Source organism: Corvus hawaiiensis, chromosome 3, assembly GCF_020740725.1.
Source record: "Corvus hawaiiensis isolate bCorHaw1 chromosome 3, bCorHaw1.pri.cur, whole genome shotgun sequence".
NCBI classification, from domain to species: Eukaryota; Metazoa; Chordata; class Aves; order Passeriformes; family Corvidae; genus Corvus; species Corvus hawaiiensis.
In genome coordinates, this window is record NC_063215.1 from 59,924,881 (window position 1) to 59,942,962 (window position 18,082).

Sequence of the window (18,082 nt, forward strand, 5' to 3'; positions counted from 1 at the left end):
GTGTCTGCTTACAGGGGAAGAGGATAGTTCCCTAGATACAGGCATAGGAACTCTTAGGCAAAACTTGTTCAGGGAACCAGCTGTGAATCGGGAGAAAGGTAGCTCTAAATGAAAAATCATCTGTGGGAGTGTGTGTGTAGGGGCAGGGGGAGAAGGGTGGGGGGAGGAGGGTGAGGAGAAGAAGAAAATTCTATTAGAGAATAATTTAGCAGAAAACTCAGTTTCTTCTCTTGTTTTTCTGAGTACATCTTTCAGTAAGACTGAAAACTCTTTTGATCAAGGAGATACCTTTGAGGTTTTCTTCTTCTACTTGAACTTTTTCTTCCACTGAATTTGCTTTTGAGAACTGAGTTTCATTCAACAGCAAACTGGCTCCCTTATTCCTTTGCTCTTGTTCAAATGAATTAATTTTCTCTTTGGCATATCAACATTATAAAATGCTCTCATGTATTGTTTTTATGCATGTATATGTATATGTATTCCCTTCCAGAAAGCTTTTTTCAGGCTAACCAATTTATCTTCAATGAAGAGACACGCTAAAAGTAGACTAACTTTCCTGAATGAGCTTCTTAACATTCTTCATGTATGAAAAATACATCCCTAGTTCTCACCAATATTTTTCAGAGCAGTTCATCATCTCCCTTGGTCAAGTAAAACTTGTAGAACATAAAAAGTCTTTATAGGACAGTGCACGTGCTTCAGTAAATTTTCTTAGTCATCACGTTAGTGGATATACAAGCTACACAACTGTCTGACTGCACCACTATGATTGTTGTAAAAGAGCTGTCAGTCACAGAGTCATAGAATAGTTTGGGTTGGAAGGCACCTTTAAGGTTCAGATGACCCTTAGGTCCAGCCTCCCTGCAACAAGCAGGGACATCTTCAATTAGATCAGGTTACTCAGAGCCCCATCCAACCTGGCCTTGAATATTTCTAGGGATGGGACATCTCCCTGAAGGAAGGGGCTCAGCTTAGCTTAGCAGAACAACCATGGTTATCCTGGCAACTTGAATTTTCAAATAGTGGGAATACCATTTCCTTATAGTTCTCCTCTGCCTGCAAATAAAAAAACCCCAGCACCTGGGGGGAAGAGGGGCATCGAAGGGGTTCTTTTTCCCTTTTTAGTACTCCCTGCATCATTAAGTGCTGCCATGAATGGTGCAGCACTGGCTGGTTCTGAATATACAGGTGTGTCTATTCCAAGGTGTGCCGTAATTACCGTTTCCTGTTCTTTGTTTTAGTGAACTTCTGCAAGATTTGGAAAACTGTGAAAATGATCCTGTGGCTATAGCAGATTGTTTTGTTTCCAAGGTAAGTCTGCAGCACCAGCTGCAGAGTGATGTGGGGAAAATAAGATTGATTTATCAGCTTTTGAGACCTAATTCTGATAGCTTTTGTAAAGTTAACCAAGAAAAGTCAGCAAATCTATGGAAAGGGAAAAAATTTCTCTTAGTAATTGAGAGGGATATGCCTCTGATTTGCATTTCTAAAAAATCAAGACAAAGGTGCCGTTTTCTTCACTAAGTGGATCTGAACTGGTGGAGCTGTTTATTGAGTTCATTTTTAGGGTTGCTTTTTTTTTTTTTGTTAGCTGTTACAGGGGTTCTCTTTGTTACTTCCATCTGTTAATGTGCATGATCACGTGATACTCTCCAGTTATGCCATGTCAGCTTAAAAACAACTAGAGAATAAAACTTGGCTGCATTCCTAGAAAAGGTAGTAACATTAACATACAAAATGTGGCCATATTGTTTCCTGAGAATTTTTCCTGAAACCCACAACTATACCTTTAATTTTCTTTTTAAATGGGATGGCCCAAAATCTAGCCTTAAGATTCAAATCTCATTCTCTCTGAAATGCTTTGAATTTTCTGAACATTAATCTGATATCTTGATTGTGTTGGGTGATACTGAAGCAAAAAATATGGAGTAAGGGAAATTGTTAGGTGCAGGAGAAATACAGGGAAGGAGGCGGCCTTCATTGTAGGAAACACAGCTAGTCAGGGAGAAGAGGAATGGCTATAATGAGTAGGACTACAAGAAATTAAATAATTTGAGCTATAGATGATGCTAGTTCACTGCAGAATTCACCAGAGAATCGACATATGCCTTGAATCTGTAGAGCCCAAATGTGTTAAAAAATAATTCGATCTCTGTGGTATTTCTGGAGGAAGAGGGGTCATGTAGTTGTTTAAATGTGGGTAATCTCTCTATAGGTGTGTTTGCCTTTTTGTATTAAAAAAAAACCCAACAAAAAACCGAAATGAAAAAACAAACACAAAAAAACCCCCAAAGAAACCAAAAAGCCAAAGTCTGTCATGTCTTATACTTTGTCCTGAACTCAGCATTGCCAGCACCAAGCACTCAATGTAATAAGTCTAACACATGGATTTAGGATTAACTGGACCACTCTCTCATTACGGTCCATGAATTTGTTTGGCACTGTTGTGACATAAGGGGTTTTATAGCAAATTCGAGTGATGATACCAGCTAAGTGCTGCTGTTTCATCAGATCACTTGCTTCAGCTGAGTTGAGAAAGTTGCAATTTATCTAGTAATTGGTCTTTTGTAAGCATTAAGAGACCTTAGTGTTGGCACCACTACTACAGAAGTAGGATGCATTTTTGCCCCATTGCAGTGGGGTTTATGGCATGTTGTTATTGCTACAGATAGCCTGGATTGAACTGAAGGAGAGAGAGAATGGGATAAGGGCGAGTGCAAAGTCCTGCTTCTGGAACAGAATAACCCCATGTGCATGCTGGGTCTGGCTGACTAAGAAACAGCTTAACAGAAAAGATCTGTGGTCCTGGTGGGCAAAAAGTTGTGAATTACTGCACTCTGCAACAGAGTGCCTGTGCAAGTAAAGGCCAACTGGGAGGCCTTCACTGTATCTACAGATAAAACAGTTCGGAGCTGGTCAATATTTCTGCTGTATTTCTTGCTTATAGCTGGGACTGCTGGGACTACTCCTGCTGGGATGCAAAACAGAGATGGTGCAACTGATAATAAGTCCAGGAAAAAATTGTGTTCTTGTCCAAATTGGCCAACTGAAAGGGCTTGTCTGGTAGACTTTCTGGCCATTAGTTCCAAAACCCATCTGCATATCATTGCTTGTGCCTTTTGTTCCCTTGTTGAATGCTTTTAGCATTTGTATTATTGGCAGGCAACTGCCTGATGGCTCAGAAATTGCTGGAGATTGCAGTACTAACAGGCATTTTTTAGGTTCATCCAGACAAGTGCAAACACTTAAAAGCAAAATCAAACAATACCAAAATACCCCACAGTTCTGATTTTGGCCATGAGGATTTCATTACAGCAACTGCTGACTGTCTTAACAGACTCCAGTTGTCCATTCTTGGTTGCTTGTGTCTTCCCAGCACTGAAAAGTGGAAATAAAACTGCCTTTTTTGGCAGCATGTGCTCCTTCAATCTTACGGGACTTTGGCCATTTATTGTTTCATTGCTTCGAGTGCGTTAGATCTTCACTGTGAGTTAAGCACAGGGATGTTTTCATGCTGAAGTCATAGCTCACAGCCTTAGCTAATGGATGTAGCTGTGCTGGAGCTTCTTGAATGCTTCCAGTGGAACTGTGCTTAGGTTACATGAGCTCTGGATCTAGTGCCATTTTTTCACCCTACTGTGAATACACTCTAGGTGTTGGGAATTTTAAGGTACAACAAGTTTTCACTGTAGGTACTGTGTTTGCTTTTTGCACTCTTATGAAGCTCAGTAACTGCATGAAGTAAAAGTTGTTTCTTCCTTAGGATTCATGTGAAGTCACACAAAGTTGGTTTGCATGTATAGCAGAACAGTTATGGTTAAAGTAACTCTGAAGCTTGTTGGGACTAAAATGTTTTATATTTTTGAAGACATCTGGGGAGCTTAATTTTTGAAGTTTTGGATCATTCTCCTTGAACTTGACTTCGTTATTTGGTTTTGCTCAATAAAATTTCTTGTATAGCATATTATACTTCTCTCTCACAATCATACATGACTGTGTTTCCTGTGTATAACTTTCATGCTTGAGTAGTAAAAAGCCTTGTCACTTTTAAGGGAAAGGATTATCAAAACACACTTTAGCGTACTTTGAACAAAAACACATAATTGTGGATTTGAATCATTATCTTAACATCTTTTGTGCTGAGTGCCCAAAGTAAATAGCCCCTAAAATGGCAGCTTCGATCTGTTAACAGACTTCAGCAATGTCTTTAGTCTAAACTAGCCAGTAATGTAAAACTCATTAACCAGTAAAATAACGATGCAAAGCTATGACTTTATGGAAATGTAAATATTTAATAGCAACCTACAACATTGTATTGAATCCCTCTGCTTCCCAATGTTTTACTACATTAATAACTCTCAGGCAGATAGGCACAAATGCAGAAAAGCACATTTATTTTAAAACCTGCTATCCAGTCATGAATTGCTGTCTTTCTCTTTCTGCCTCAAGATGCAGATGGTGTGGATGGGTATTTGTTTAACAGTGTGGGATGGCTGCTGCATGGAAGTAACCTGCCTCTGAGGGTAGTGTTGTACTAGTTTAGTTTATACCAATTCTGGTCCTCCCTCTTTGTCTAGAAGAACTGGATTAACTCTAGTACGTAGAAGTTCCTGGAGACATTTTGCTGGTAAACTGTAATTGGAGACTGATAAAAGGTTCCAGTGCAAGCTTAGCTATGACTTAATTATTCACACAGAAGACTGTTTATAAGGGGGTTTTGCCAGTTCGGTCTTTCATTTTCACAGTAACGATGCCAGTGTTAATTAGAAGATTGACTTCAGTATTCTACACGTTTACATTTAAGTGAGTTGTTTTAAAGGAGAGCTGAATTCTGGCACATCGCTCTTCTCACTCAGCACCCCAGAAATTCAGAACATATGTTTTCTGAAAGGCACACTAACAGCTTAACCAAGGGGAGAGGGAGAATTACTTTAATTTAGCATCTCATTAGTGAAGAGGCGATCCAGGCAATTGGCTTCAGTTTGCACACTGACACCGCTCATTTTCTCAGTCTCCATTTTCTTTTAAAGTGCCTTTTATGGCTATAAAAAAGCAGAGTGCACCAAAAGTTGAGGGAAGGTTTGGAATGTATGTGGAAGAGATGTGCAGTGAATTGATTCCTCTGCGAGGCACCAGTATAAGTATAGCTGAGGTCTCGAGCTCATGCTTGGCTTTTCTCTTGAGGGTGACTTGCAGTCAGTGTGGACAAGCTCTCAGCTTGAGTCTCAGGTTTTTGCAGCTTCTACCACAACAGCTTTGGGCCCCCAGATTTAAACTGATTTCTGGAGCAATTCCAGTCTCTATGCAGAGATCAGTTTTAACCTGGTCTGAAGACAGTTGACATGAACAAAACTGTTTTCAAGCTGACCAAGTTTAAGAATGTCCAAAGAAATACTGATGAGCATAGCTGGTGTTTTCCTTACATTGTGAAAGTATTTGGAAAGATATTAAATCCATCTTAGTTCTGGTTTTTCTGTTGCTCCAGTACTGAGCAGTGCACTTTTGTCCGGATGAGGAAGAACTTCTCTTGGACGTGGCTCTCTTGGCCACTTTCCCAACATGTTCACATTAATCCAGCCAATGCCTGGGCAAGGTGTATGATGTTGATTCACAAGAGATCTGCAAGTTTGAGTGCATATCAACAATCTCGTCCTGGAGGCAAAACACATGTCCTTGACTTTCTCCTGGCACTATGCTCACATTGCTCAGTAGAAGTAAATGCTCTCTGATGGTTCTGTGTGGTGAAATGAGCTGTGGCTCACTGGAGCGAGTACACATGTAAGTGCAGTACGGAATTTGGTGTTATGTCTGTTCAGAAAGCAGGGATGATTGTAAAACCATTCTTAAGCTTTAGAAGTATCAAGGGCATAAGAAATTCTTTTTTTTTTTCTTTTAATACAAATTTGTTCCATTTAATAGCTAGACTAAAATTCTTTAAAAACCAAAAAAACCCCATTAAAAGTAGTTCTGACCTTGTGTAAAAAAACCCAAAGCCAAAAACCAAACCAAAAAGTGAGAGTGTGAAAAGGCTCCTGGGGATTTCAGACGTGCTTTTGAGTTTGAGGGGAATGTGCACACAGCCTACTCTATAACCCTGAAATGTTTGGCCTTGTTTGTTTTACAGATAGTACTTTCATTGGTTAAAATTTCACAACAGATACTCTTTTCCTTTTTGTTTGAAAAGTAGAATAATCATGTGATATGAGCAGAATATATACATAAAAATAAATTGGCTCAAAATGTTCTTCACTCTGCTTATGAAGTAGTTCTATAAATTGTATTATTCTGTTACCATAGCCATGGGAATATCTTAAAATTTATACCAAAATCCCCTAAATGAAAACTTTGAATTAATATATGCATATATAAAATAAATTACATTTTCCCACCATACTGAATTTCACTTTTGTGTTCTCTCTTAAGCACCCTGGCTTATTATGAGTGCTGGCTAGTTTGGTATTGCCAAAGAAAGTTACACAGTGTAATATCTGAAGCTCTTTGAGGTTTGTTAATTCTTCATTTTGAGTGGAGAGGGTTTGGAGCTGTGGCTGGATTCCAAGCATGGACATAAACTGGCTGTGACACAGGCTCACTTTCTCTGCATGTGGACACAGGGTGTAGGTACGCTGCCACAAAAACTAGCTGTGATGACAAATTCAGTTCAAGTGTGAAAAACCAAGCTAAATTATTTAACTGTATTTGTATCAAAACTACTTTTAGTTGGTTTGTTGGCTTCTAAGAGAAGAGCAGTTTAATAAGCTTACAGCCCACCAGTGAGTGAATGGGGATCACAATCCCCTGGGGAAACATTTATTAGAAGTTTGCTTGAGTTATTTTCTTCAGAACAGAGAATACTGAAATCCAGTAAGACATACTGAAATGAATTGCAATGACTTGTACTCATGCAGAGTAACATCTTACTTTTTACGGGGTCCTCATGGATCACTGCTCAGTGGAGAGATGGATGGCACAACCTGCTTTACCCCCAGGAGAGGGGGACAAGAGCAGTGCTGTTGGAACTGGCAAAGGGCACTGCCTGAGAAGGCTCTTTCTGATGAATGGCTGAATGATAAACAACCAAACCCCAACAGTGAGAAACAAAAGCCACAGCCTGTGTCAGCCCTCTCCCCAGGGGTGGTGCTCCTCAGAGCACTGTGCCTCCTGTGAATGTAGATGTTTGGTCTTGCCATTCACCAGCAATGACCCCTGGGAGACAGCCCCTCTTGGAGCACAGCTATTGTGCTGCAGAATGCCAGAGCCTGTTCTGAAGATGCTTTGAGTGGAAATTGGGGTCTTATTTCCTGCTGGAGGATTGTGTTTTATCTGTCTAGGGCGTAGGAAAGAAAAAGTGATTGATATGGGGAGCACTTTGCCCTTCTGCATTGCTTTCTTAGCCTTTAAGACTCCCGTAAGCTGCAGAAATTGTGTCTTATTTGGGATAGAAGTTAATAGGCAGATGTAGACTTAGAGCACATGGGAATGTTTCTGGTAATCTGTTCTTGCATGGAATTAAATGATGATTATTAAGAAAAAATCTTAGGCCGGGGATGATGCCTTTTCCTGGTCTTAAAATCAAGAGGCATACACGGTTAGAAGGGGAAAAGGGATTTTACCTTGGTATTTATTCTTAAGGATCCTTACGTGTATACGTCCAGGTCATATGCATCAAGATGTACCCCACCGAGTCTTTCCCTGTGTCTCTGTGTCTCTCTCCTCCCGTGTGTTTCTGTGTCCCCCCAACATTGGGTATAACATTATAGGCTTTTCTAATTAGCTTATCTATCAAAGATTCCCCAATGAGAGGTTCAAGTGAGCCCCCCCTCTCCAAGGAACCTTCCCCTGGATGGTTCTATCTTAGTTTACAGAATATGTTCTGGAGAGGACCTTGGGGTCTGGGGCACACTGATCCCTGGCTACGAAGCCTCTAAAATGTTTAGTCTCTTAGCTTAACAAACAAGTCTAAGAATGTAGGCAAAAAGCACTAGGAATACAGCAGCTGTAAAAAGGTATAACAGGGGTATAACAGGGGTATAAAAGAAAAGGCAAAAATCTTCATGGCATCAGGGAGGAAAGAAATGAAACTCAGACTTTAGCTCTGAGAAGCTTGTCAGCATTAAGTCTGAGCAATTTCAGTGTGACAGGCAAGTGTGGAAACCCACCCAGATCTAGTTACAACTTGTTGGGGTAATAGCTGTCTGCTTTCGCATAATTTACTTTTCAAAAAAATCACTTTTCTGGCTTCTAATTTCACGCTTAGACTGTGCTCAAATGTGAAAGTATTTATAATTGCTTGAAAATGGCACACCAAACATAACCTGCGAAACTTATTTCTCCCAGTAAATGCTGCAGGTACATGGTGTGATTCTTGGGTTTGTCCTGTGCAGGGCCAGGAGTTGGCTTTGATGATAGTTGTAGGTCCCTTCCAACTTAGGATATTCTACGATTCTATGATATGGGTGTGCTTCAGCACACAAAAAAACCTAGATAAGTGCAGCCAGCTGTTTGAAGAAGGTATGTGTAGTAATGGTATTTTGGTTGAGTTTTTGGTTTTTTGGGGTTTTCTTGAGGTGCATAGATTTTCATAAGGTACCTTGGAGGCTTTGTTGCAAAGCCGCTTGTTTTTTCTCTGTGTAGGTGACCTTGGTTTTTCTTTTAAGTAAAGGAAAAATCTCCCCCCTCTGCAAAAAGATGAAATTAAATTCTGGTCATGTTAGGACTAGTGAATGATTCATTGATCAGGAACTGAAGGAGGTGTTGTCTTGACATCATCATCTTTATCTTGCACATTTTTGCTGCTAGTTTGACAAAATCTCAATATATGCAAACTTTTCCTCCCTGTGCAGAGTGAAGATTTCCATATATATACACAGTACTGCACCAACTACCCAAGGTAGGAATTATGGGTTCCCTTTCTTCCTTTTTCCCTTAGCTGGTTCATGTAATGCAAATTAGAGTCTATGCAAAAAAAAAAAAAAAAAAAAAATCAGCCTCTCCCTTTCCCAGATTGGAGGAATGGTCACAGAGTTTACCTTTTATGTGAAAAAGAAAAAAATTACAATAATTTTTAAGAAATGTTTATCTGAAGTTTTGTTTTATCTATTCTTGTGGTTCATTGCTTTATCCTTCTTTAGAAAATGATGGTCTTATTCTGTAATGCTGCTTTTATAATTCCCAGTAAGAGAGATTGGTTGCATGTCAAGGGGAAACATAGCTGAATGCACAAGATAAATAAAAAAAAAGCCAAACCAAACAACAGAAAAAGCAGTTATTAGAATGGGAACCTGCTGCCCCTTTTTACAAGCTAAAAAGGAAACAATTCTTTACTTTACCTACAGACTTATGGAAACAGAGTGTCTTAAAGCTGTGTATTGATGTTTTCAGGTCTGTGGCTGTGCTGACAGAGTGCATGAGGAACAAGGCACTGGCCAAGTTCTTCAGAGAGCGGCAAGAAGCACTGAAGCATTCTCTGCCTCTGGGCTCTTACCTCTTGAAACCTGTCCAGCGCATCCTCAAGTACCACCTGCTTTTGCACGTAAGAAATGTATTTCGTTTAGGGCTGCTGCACATTGGAGTTCCTGCCTCTGGTACAAGGCTTGGTGGTTAGAAAGGTTCTGGTTTTCCTTAAATGCTCTTCCTTTTGTGGGTATTTGATTTCTACATGTGGAGACTTTCTGTCTTCATCACTTCATACCATATGCATCTATTTGGAGTGGGGAATTTATGGTAATTATTTTAGACACATTGAATTAGTCTTTGCATCCAAATAATTAGCACTTTTTTTTGAAAGCTGTAATTCTGAAGTTGTTTGGAAAATTCTTGTCATGATTAAACATTTTTGTACACAAATTTATTGTTCCAATGAAGAACAGTGTTTTTCCACATGTTGCAATTCTGGGGGTGGTTGAAAGAAGGACTAAATACACATAAACACCCTGACTGCTAAGAATTTTGTGGAGAGGAATGATGGAGGAAGTGGGAACTCTTTCAATATTCAGTGAATTGAGTTAAGCAAGTTTTGGAAATTCATACTTTATTGTTAACATTTTCCGCATCTGTTTCCTATTAGAGAGTCATGTTCTAGTGAAGTGTAAAGACACTGATCCTTATTTAAAATGCCTGGTGCTTTTCTACTCTCCAACTGTAAAGTAATGCCTAGTGCAATTCCATCAGGGTTTTGTAAGTGTGTAGATATGTTCTGTGTTGTAGGAAGGCCATTAAATGCTGTCTGAAAAGTCTCCTGTCAGTGTGCTGTGCTCTCTTTATGTGCCTCTCTGCTCACATTGGCTGCTGCAAGTGTACTGCTGCTAAACTGGCCCCAAAGGCTTGACTTTGTTCGTCATCTTGTGTTACTCAAATTGATAGCAGCAATCATCATTGCATCAGTAACAAAGGCGGGAACGTTGCCTTCAAGTGATTGTGATGCAAAGACAAAACAGTACTGATAAAAACATAGCATTGCGTTTGGCTGGGAAAGTTCACTTAGGAATATGGGGACTTAGGTTTTTTCCCTCTGTTGTAGGAAATAGAAAACCACCTTGACAAGGACACTGAAGGCTATGATGTGGTGCTGGATGCCATAGATACCATGCAGAGAGTGGCATGGCATATAAATGACATGAAGAGGAAACATGAACACGCCATCAGGCTCCAGGTGAGTTCCCAGAGAGATTTTATGGGTGTTTGTGAGCTGGTTTTGTCAATATATATGCAATTAACATTTTTTAGTTTATCTTTTCTTTTAATCTTTGTCAGTCATAATTTAGACTTCTGTTGAGCATGCCTGTGGCTGTTTGATCTTGGAAACCATGGTCATAACTGCTGCAGGAAAATCTCAGACATCTCTAACCTACAAGCAGCATCCTGTAAAGCATTTATTTTGCAGTAATATGGAACTTAAGATAACTCTTCTTTCTTCCTTTCCCTCAATTGTACAGCACTGCTGTACAACCCTAGGGCATGGCTTTGTTCAGAAATCCTGTGGTTTCCGATTTCTTCCCTTTGTGCTGATTAATTTTGTTTTGAGGCATTTCTTTTGCTGATTCTTGTGTAAGTACTTTCCTCTCGGGTTTTAGAAGACTCATTATCAGTTGCTTTGTGAAAAGCATAAACCTAGAAACATGATACTCAGAAAAACTCTTAACTTTGCTTCAAATGAAGATTTTTTTGAGGAGAAGAAACAAAAGCTACACCCTGAGTAAATATTGGCATCAAGAGCAAGCTCTTTTGTGGAATTTTTGCTCCCATTCTGTTTCCAGGTTCCCAGTGAACCATACTTTTATGTTACATTTTCAATATTTATATTGCTTTAAGAAAATTGGGGGGATTTTTTTAGTTTATAAAAGGGAGTAATAAGCTTATCCCATTTCAGAAATCCATGTCGTGTAATTATTTGCCCTTTTTTTTTTCTTTTTAATGTCAATTAAATTCATTCATTCATTCACCCTTTTTGTGGTTTTGTTCTTTTTTCTGTTTCTCGGTTTGTTTGTTTTTGTTTGGGGTTTTTTTATGATTTTTTTTTTTTGTGTTGCTGTTGTTTATCTGTAAGGAAGATTCGACAATGTCTTCCTTGCATCAGGGTAATCTTTGCCACATATTGCTGGAAGTGCCTGCTAATGACTTTTAACAACAATCTGCTGTAAATCTGAGTAATTATATTTGGCAATAAATAAGGGTTAAATGCTTTTGGGAAAAAAAGCTTTTTTTTAATTTATTGAGCTCAGCTGGCAAATGTGTGGGGTTGTGGAAAGTATTTATGTTCATAGTTGCCCTTTAAAAAAGTAAACCTGTTTCTGCAGCCATAGGGATAGGCCTTCTGCGGGCTCTCACACTGCCGTGGGGTCTGTAATGCTGCAAGTATTGCAACAGCAGTTCCTGCACAAAGTGTCCCTCGACAGTGGTGGACTTGTTCCCTGTGCTGTATCCTGACTTTTTAAGTTCCTGGAGAGATCTGATACAATGCAACTTTTAAATTTTTTTTTTCTCCTTTTTTTTTTAAACAGCTGCCTGTATAGTCCAAAGTGGATTGCTTTGGGGTTTTATTCCTGTGAATGCTTTAGCCTGCATTGGTGCTTCAAATGGAATGGGATGTTCTCCAGCTGAAAGCTGTATTAAAGTCTAATGTCCTAGAAGGCTCAACCTAGGATGAGGCAATCTGTCCCTGCTTTGCTAGTGCTGCCAGGTTTAAAGCCTGATGGATGTTTTTAAAAAGTTCCCTAGTTAAAGGTTTAGCCTGCTTTTAGAATTTGGTGTCCCATGCTTAAGTCCTATGTCACTGCCATTGACAGAAAACACAAGCAGTTTAAGGAAACCTAATAGCCATAGCTAAGTGACACAGTCTTGTGAAGATGTTCTTAGATGTTTCTCCAACCTTTTTTTTTCTTAAGTAATAAATAAGGTGAGAAATATCTGTGGTATCTACACAAATCATTAATATACAAGCCAATATTGAGATGTTCAGTTGACCATATCACTTGTCATCCTTTAGTCTTCTGGGAATCATCTCTTCAATCCAAACACCTCACAGAAGTGTCTTCTGTGATGGGCCTATGGGACATGGACATGGCATTATAATTCATTCAGTGGGAGACCACACAACTTCAGGAAGATACCCAGGGTGAGAGGGAAATGTTAAGAGAGATTGGTTGGGGACATACAGGAGAGCGTGAGAGAGACTGATGACTGAATTACAAAAGGTTTTCCATTGGGAGCAAGGGGAGCAGAGGTTGTGCTCTTACGTTGCAGGCTGCCCAAGGGAGATCAGAGCTCTTTGCTGGATCCATGCAGAGACAGTAACCAGGACTCGGGGCATGTTTTACTCTGGGCTTTGCAATGAGCCTCCAAGCACCTGGCTGCAGTGTTACACATAACCTACCAACCTCAGTACTGGTGTCTGGTGACCATCCGCTGTTGGATGCTAAAGATTATATGGGAGAGTGGGAATGGCATCAGCAGATCGTTTGGGTCTTTCATTTCAACAAGACCTCTGAAATTAATTTTGGTTGTTGTTCTTTGATCTGTTGCAGGAAATACAGAGTTTGCTCACTAACTGGAAAGGGCCAGACCTCACGAGTTACGGGGAGCTGGTGTTAGAAGGAACGTTCCGCATTCAGCGAGCCAAAAATGAGCGCACGTTGTTCCTCTTTGACAAGATGCTGCTAATTACAAAAAAGAGGGATGAAATGTTTGCATACAAAGCTCACATACTGGTATGTCAGAGAGCAGGTGGTAATGTGCTGTCTACATGTCTCCCCAATACTCCTCTGTGATTCACATTGTTTTCTCTCTTCATTGCAGTGTGGAAACCTGATGCTTGTTGAAGTAATACCAAAGGAACCACTTAGCTTTAGTGTCTTCCACTACAAAAATCCTAAGATGCAACATACTGTCCAGGTATGAAGAGAAACCTCCTTGCCCTGGGTAACCTGGCTCATGTCCATATGCTGTTTATCACCCTGCATAGTGCAGGAATGCATTCTTCTCATGGTGCCCAATTTTTTTATCAGGCAAAGTCACAGCAAGACAAGCGCCTTTGGATTCTTCACTTGAAGAGGTTAATTCTAGAAAATCATCCTGCTAAAATTCCTGCCAAGGTAAAAAAACCCAAAAAAACCAACCAACCAACCAAAAAACCCAAACAAAATCACAAGACACTTCCTCGTATGCCTACTAACTTAAAACAATCTTGTTAGCTGCAAGATGCATGCAATATACAGAGAGTTTAGACTCTCTCCACGATGTTAATTAACATGTTGTTTCCGTATATCTTTAAAAGTTCCTCCCAATTAATGGGAAAGTTCCACTATAATTATCTGCAGGGCTTGGTATGGGAGTAGAAGAATTTAACTGGGCTAGCAGCATTTGTCTGCCAAGACATAAGTAACAGAGGTGCAATGTCAGGAATCTTGGCTCCAGGAGCACATCTTAGCTTGATGCTGCCTGTCTGCAGAGCACTGAGATGCACTAATTGCAGTACTGTAGATGTTCTTAATTTTAATCTGTCTTGGTTAAGTATCATAGCAGTGAAGCCATTGGCAGCACACGCTTCACTGCAAGTACACATGCCCATCCTGAACCCAGCATCCTTAGCTGGGACATCTGACTCTTTTTTGTGAGATAGCTAGCAAGCTTTATGCCAGAAAAAACGAGGCTCTGATATCATATTCATAGCTATAATATCTCAGAATAAGGAAATTTTCTCCTCTTATTTATGAAATCCAGTCTTAGATCTTCAGGTGATGCCTCCCAGTGTAACATACAGCACCCCTCAAAGGGCGTTAGCCCTGGTCAGCTCTTGCCAAGACAAAGCAGCCATTGACTCGTGTGGAAACAGGATTTTTTTTTCACACTGAGTTTACTCTTGGTTTTTCAGTTTCTCTGATTGTTTTTTCACTCAGTTTTATGCTATAATAGCTAAAAAATGTTACCTGTGACTGACATGCACCATGCTGTACTAACACGCATTTTCAACGGTGTGACAAAAAGAGACTTATGGGAGAAAAAAGCTCTAGCAGGTCCTATTGCTAATTCTCCTCTTATCTTTTGTTGACAAAGTCTATTAAAGGCATAATGTTTATGCTGGTATCCATACTTACACTGTAAATACTCAGTGCAGCTTATTAGGTTGTTAAAAGAAAAAGAATTACAGCATGATCCCAGCCTTTGTATCAATTTTTTTTAATTTCTTATTAGATTTTTATTTTATCTGTGCAAAGAATGTGAAACCAAAAATATAGTCTGCTCAGAGAAGCAATTTCACTTGAGAAAGGAAAAGTCTAATGAAATAAATCCCTGAGGTTATCGGCGCATTTTTAATTTTTTTTTTTCTGTCAAACCAGTAATTGCTTGTTGTGAGGCTTCTGTCTGCCCAGCTTTTGGAGAATTTAATAATAGTCCACATGTGACGCCTGGTGGAAAATTACCGAACTGCACCTGTAGAAGGGCAAGCACCTGAGATGGGATATTTCAGTTTAGATTATTTTCTTGTTTAGTAGCTGATATGCCTCCTAAAGCTTCCAGATTTTTTTTTCTATTTAAAAAAGGGACAAATTTTAAGCAATCAGGGGATGCTCTCCGTCCTGCATCAATCTTTCTTAAACCAAATTTTGCCCTTTTTTTTAATAGCTGTTCCACAAGGAAAATCTTGAAGGAAGAAAGGTTTATAGCATTTTATACACCAACAACTTTAGAGTTAAAAATATAATATGGGAGTTAAACTATTTGGTAATGCTGCTAACCATATTTATTAGTTCCCAAATTAAAGTTGTTGTTATTTGCATATAAGCTCACTACTATCTGTAATATGCAATAAAGCTTGCCCTCCTACTAACAGTTTTAACTTCTTCATTTGTTATTTTTTCTCTTCCAGGCCAAGCAGGCAATTCTCGAAATGGATGCCATACGTAAGTTCACTCTTTTTCACTTCTGTTTTAAAAATTAATAAAAACCATCTTCAAAATTTTGGCTTTAGCTGTTGGTTTCATCTGAGATGGAAGAAGGCCAGGCTTATGTTCCTTGAATTACGACCCTGCTGGAAAAGGCAAAATTCAGTGCAGATCCTTTAGAGTTTGTTGGGAAGGCTCTGACTGAGAAACTGGCAATCAAACGTGATGGTAGTGGATAAATGTTGCTGGGTTAGTCCTCTGGAGCCGGGCACAACTATGTGGGCAAAGAATTTCCATGGCTGCCTGGGTAGCCTGGGTAACAGCTACCCTACAGTGGCATATCTTGCTTGCGTAGCTTCAGGCTCTGATAAGGTGCAACTGTATTAGTCACAAAGGGACCATGGCACTGCCTCCAAAGGGAGCTGCCAAGGTGTGTGAAGTGCCATCCTTGTCACTCTCTTATTCTCTGTGCCTCTGCTTGTTCCACAGATCACCCAGGCTTCCACTATAGCCCTGAGGGAGAAATGAAATCGTCTTACCAGCCTAAGGAAGGCACTGCTCCTCACAGAGTGAGAAGGAAATCAGGTGAATAAACTCATTTACCCCCTAGATGACAAAAGGAAAAACAAGCAGGGTTGTTTTGGGGGTGGGTTAGGCTGAGAACATAGAATTGGTTTTTAATCTGCACTCCAGGCAGATTTAGCATGGTATCTCTCAGATGTGGATGAAGTATCTTATTAATCATTTGGGGTTTTTGTGATTTATTTTTTTATCTAATGTTTGCATTTAATTTAAGGAGTATACATTTGTAATGGTGGATGCATAAAGAACAGTTGGTACTCTAACAGATTAAGGAATGCATATGCAGGAAAGCCAGTCACATTACTTAAATCTGACATCCCCCCACCGCAGTTATTATCGTCTCAGAAGTGGTTCCATCCTGATTATGATAGGCTTATTATTTCAAAACATGATTACTATCTTTACTTAGTGTAATGTTTGCCTGATGGGTAATAGAGAATTTAGAGGTGGTTATGCTGACTTTGGGCTTTTTTTTCCCCCTCCTAGCTCAAAGATACATCCATAATTACTCTCAAAAACACTACCACTGTCTTTGTAGTTGGGTGACTTTGTATTGCAGTCACTGTGGTCCCCTCTTTGTCTCCTTAAAGACCTTTCCAGTTTGAAGTGTGCAACATTGTCTATTGGGAATGACTTAAACAAAGCTCATGAGAATACTGATGTAATGATTTAACATACAGCAGCATTTGTGTCTGAAAAACAGTCAAGTTCTAATAGGTTGAGGTGTGTTCCTTTGTTTCTGAGGTGTTTGCACACCTTTGTTGCATGTGTGCTGCTCTTCCTGTGAAAGGAACAACACAAAATACTGATCAAAGGACCTCCTGTGTAATTTTCAGCTACTTACACTTTTTAAGCCCTTTTAAGATGTTGGTACCTTATGTGTATTTCTAACAGCAAACCTCTAACACCCTAGAGCAATAACAGAGGTGACCAGGTCTTTTGAAAGCAGGAATCCTAGCATGGGATAAAAACTTGCGTGCCTTGATGTATGGAGGGCAGCTGCTATTGCATTAAGAAACAAATCTGTTCTTTGGTAACAGCTATAGATTTGACACTTCAACAAATACTTCTTCTTTGTGAGGAAATTTTGTGATAAAGAAATTAAAATCTGGCTTCACTGCATGGGCTCAGAAGCTTAAATTTTTATCTATGTTATAAAAAGTTGTCCAGGATGCCCACAGCTTTCTTTGGAATGTCACAGTGGGTAAACATGTTGTTGTCTTTTTCAGAACCCTCATCTAGAGTCCATAAAGTTTTGAAGTCAAATGGTAAGCTACTTTCTGTACTGTTTACTGACCTGGTGCTTCGGTACTTGTAGAACAAGTAAAGACAGATTCTTTTTTCTTGTAACTGTCCCTAAATGCATTAGGGAGAGGAAGAAGAATTTTGAAAAAAAACAAACCCAAAATGTTTGTGTTTAAATCTAATATCTGCTTTTCCACACTTCGGGTTTGGTCCTGTAAACATCCTAGGAACTGGTCAGACCAAGTCTTGGCCATTGTGAACAGTTCCTCATACCACAGCAGTGCTGCAAAATCAGGGCCTCAAGTGGAATTCTGGTAAAGCTCATACTGTCTCTTTTTTATCAGAGATCCTATAGTCTGTTTGCTCAATTGCTGCTGCATTCAATCCCCTTTGGGGAATTCATAATTGGGGTTTTAGTGTAGCATTGAAACGGGCATAGTTTGATTATTCACTGATGTGTGTATTTCTGTTTTCAGATGTAAGTCCAGATATGCAGAAGGTAAGCCATTTCTTATATTTCTTGTTTTAGCACATTCATATGACTTAGAGCACAGTATTTACTGGAGAATTTGCATCTTCTTGGTTATGTTGACCTTAAGAATGAAAACAAACCCATAAATGTTATTTAGCATCTCAAATAAGATTACTGGAATGAAAGCAGTAGGAATACAGCTTACTATTTTGGGAATATTTAATTAAAAAAAATTACTGATCCATATATTGTTGTGGTTTATAATACAGTCCAATCAATTACTAGCTCTATAGGATACTTTAAAATACCATTAGAATCAAGGAGTGTTGTGTATAAAAATAGTGTTTATTCTTTGGATCATATTATCTTTGCATTTATTAAATAAGACTGGAAAGTTTCAACT

The 18,082-nt window shown here is 39.3% G+C and overlaps 1 protein-coding gene across 8 annotated transcripts in view; it reads left to right on the forward strand.

The window, feature by feature from the left end:
• Window positions 1–18,082, forward strand: part of PLEKHG1 (pleckstrin homology and RhoGEF domain containing G1) — a 127,823-nt gene that overhangs the window by 101,171 nt on the left and 8,570 nt on the right. For all 8 annotated transcript variants that reach the window (XM_048297729.1, XM_048297730.1, XM_048297728.1 and 5 more), the window contains 11 exons: window positions 1,242–1,311; window positions 8,844–8,890; window positions 9,382–9,532; window positions 10,520–10,651; window positions 13,023–13,205; window positions 13,294–13,389; window positions 13,503–13,589; window positions 15,365–15,398; window positions 15,870–15,965; window positions 17,192–17,230; window positions 17,684–17,706. In XM_048297729.1, the coding sequence (XP_048153686.1) occupies window positions 1,242–1,311; window positions 8,844–8,890; window positions 9,382–9,532; window positions 10,520–10,651; window positions 13,023–13,205; window positions 13,294–13,389; window positions 13,503–13,589; window positions 15,365–15,398; window positions 15,870–15,965; window positions 17,192–17,230; window positions 17,684–17,706 (958 nt within the window). The remainder of the gene's footprint in view (window positions 1–1,241; window positions 1,312–8,843; window positions 8,891–9,381; window positions 9,533–10,519; window positions 10,652–13,022; window positions 13,206–13,293; window positions 13,390–13,502; window positions 13,590–15,364; window positions 15,399–15,869; window positions 15,966–17,191; window positions 17,231–17,683; window positions 17,707–18,082) is intronic.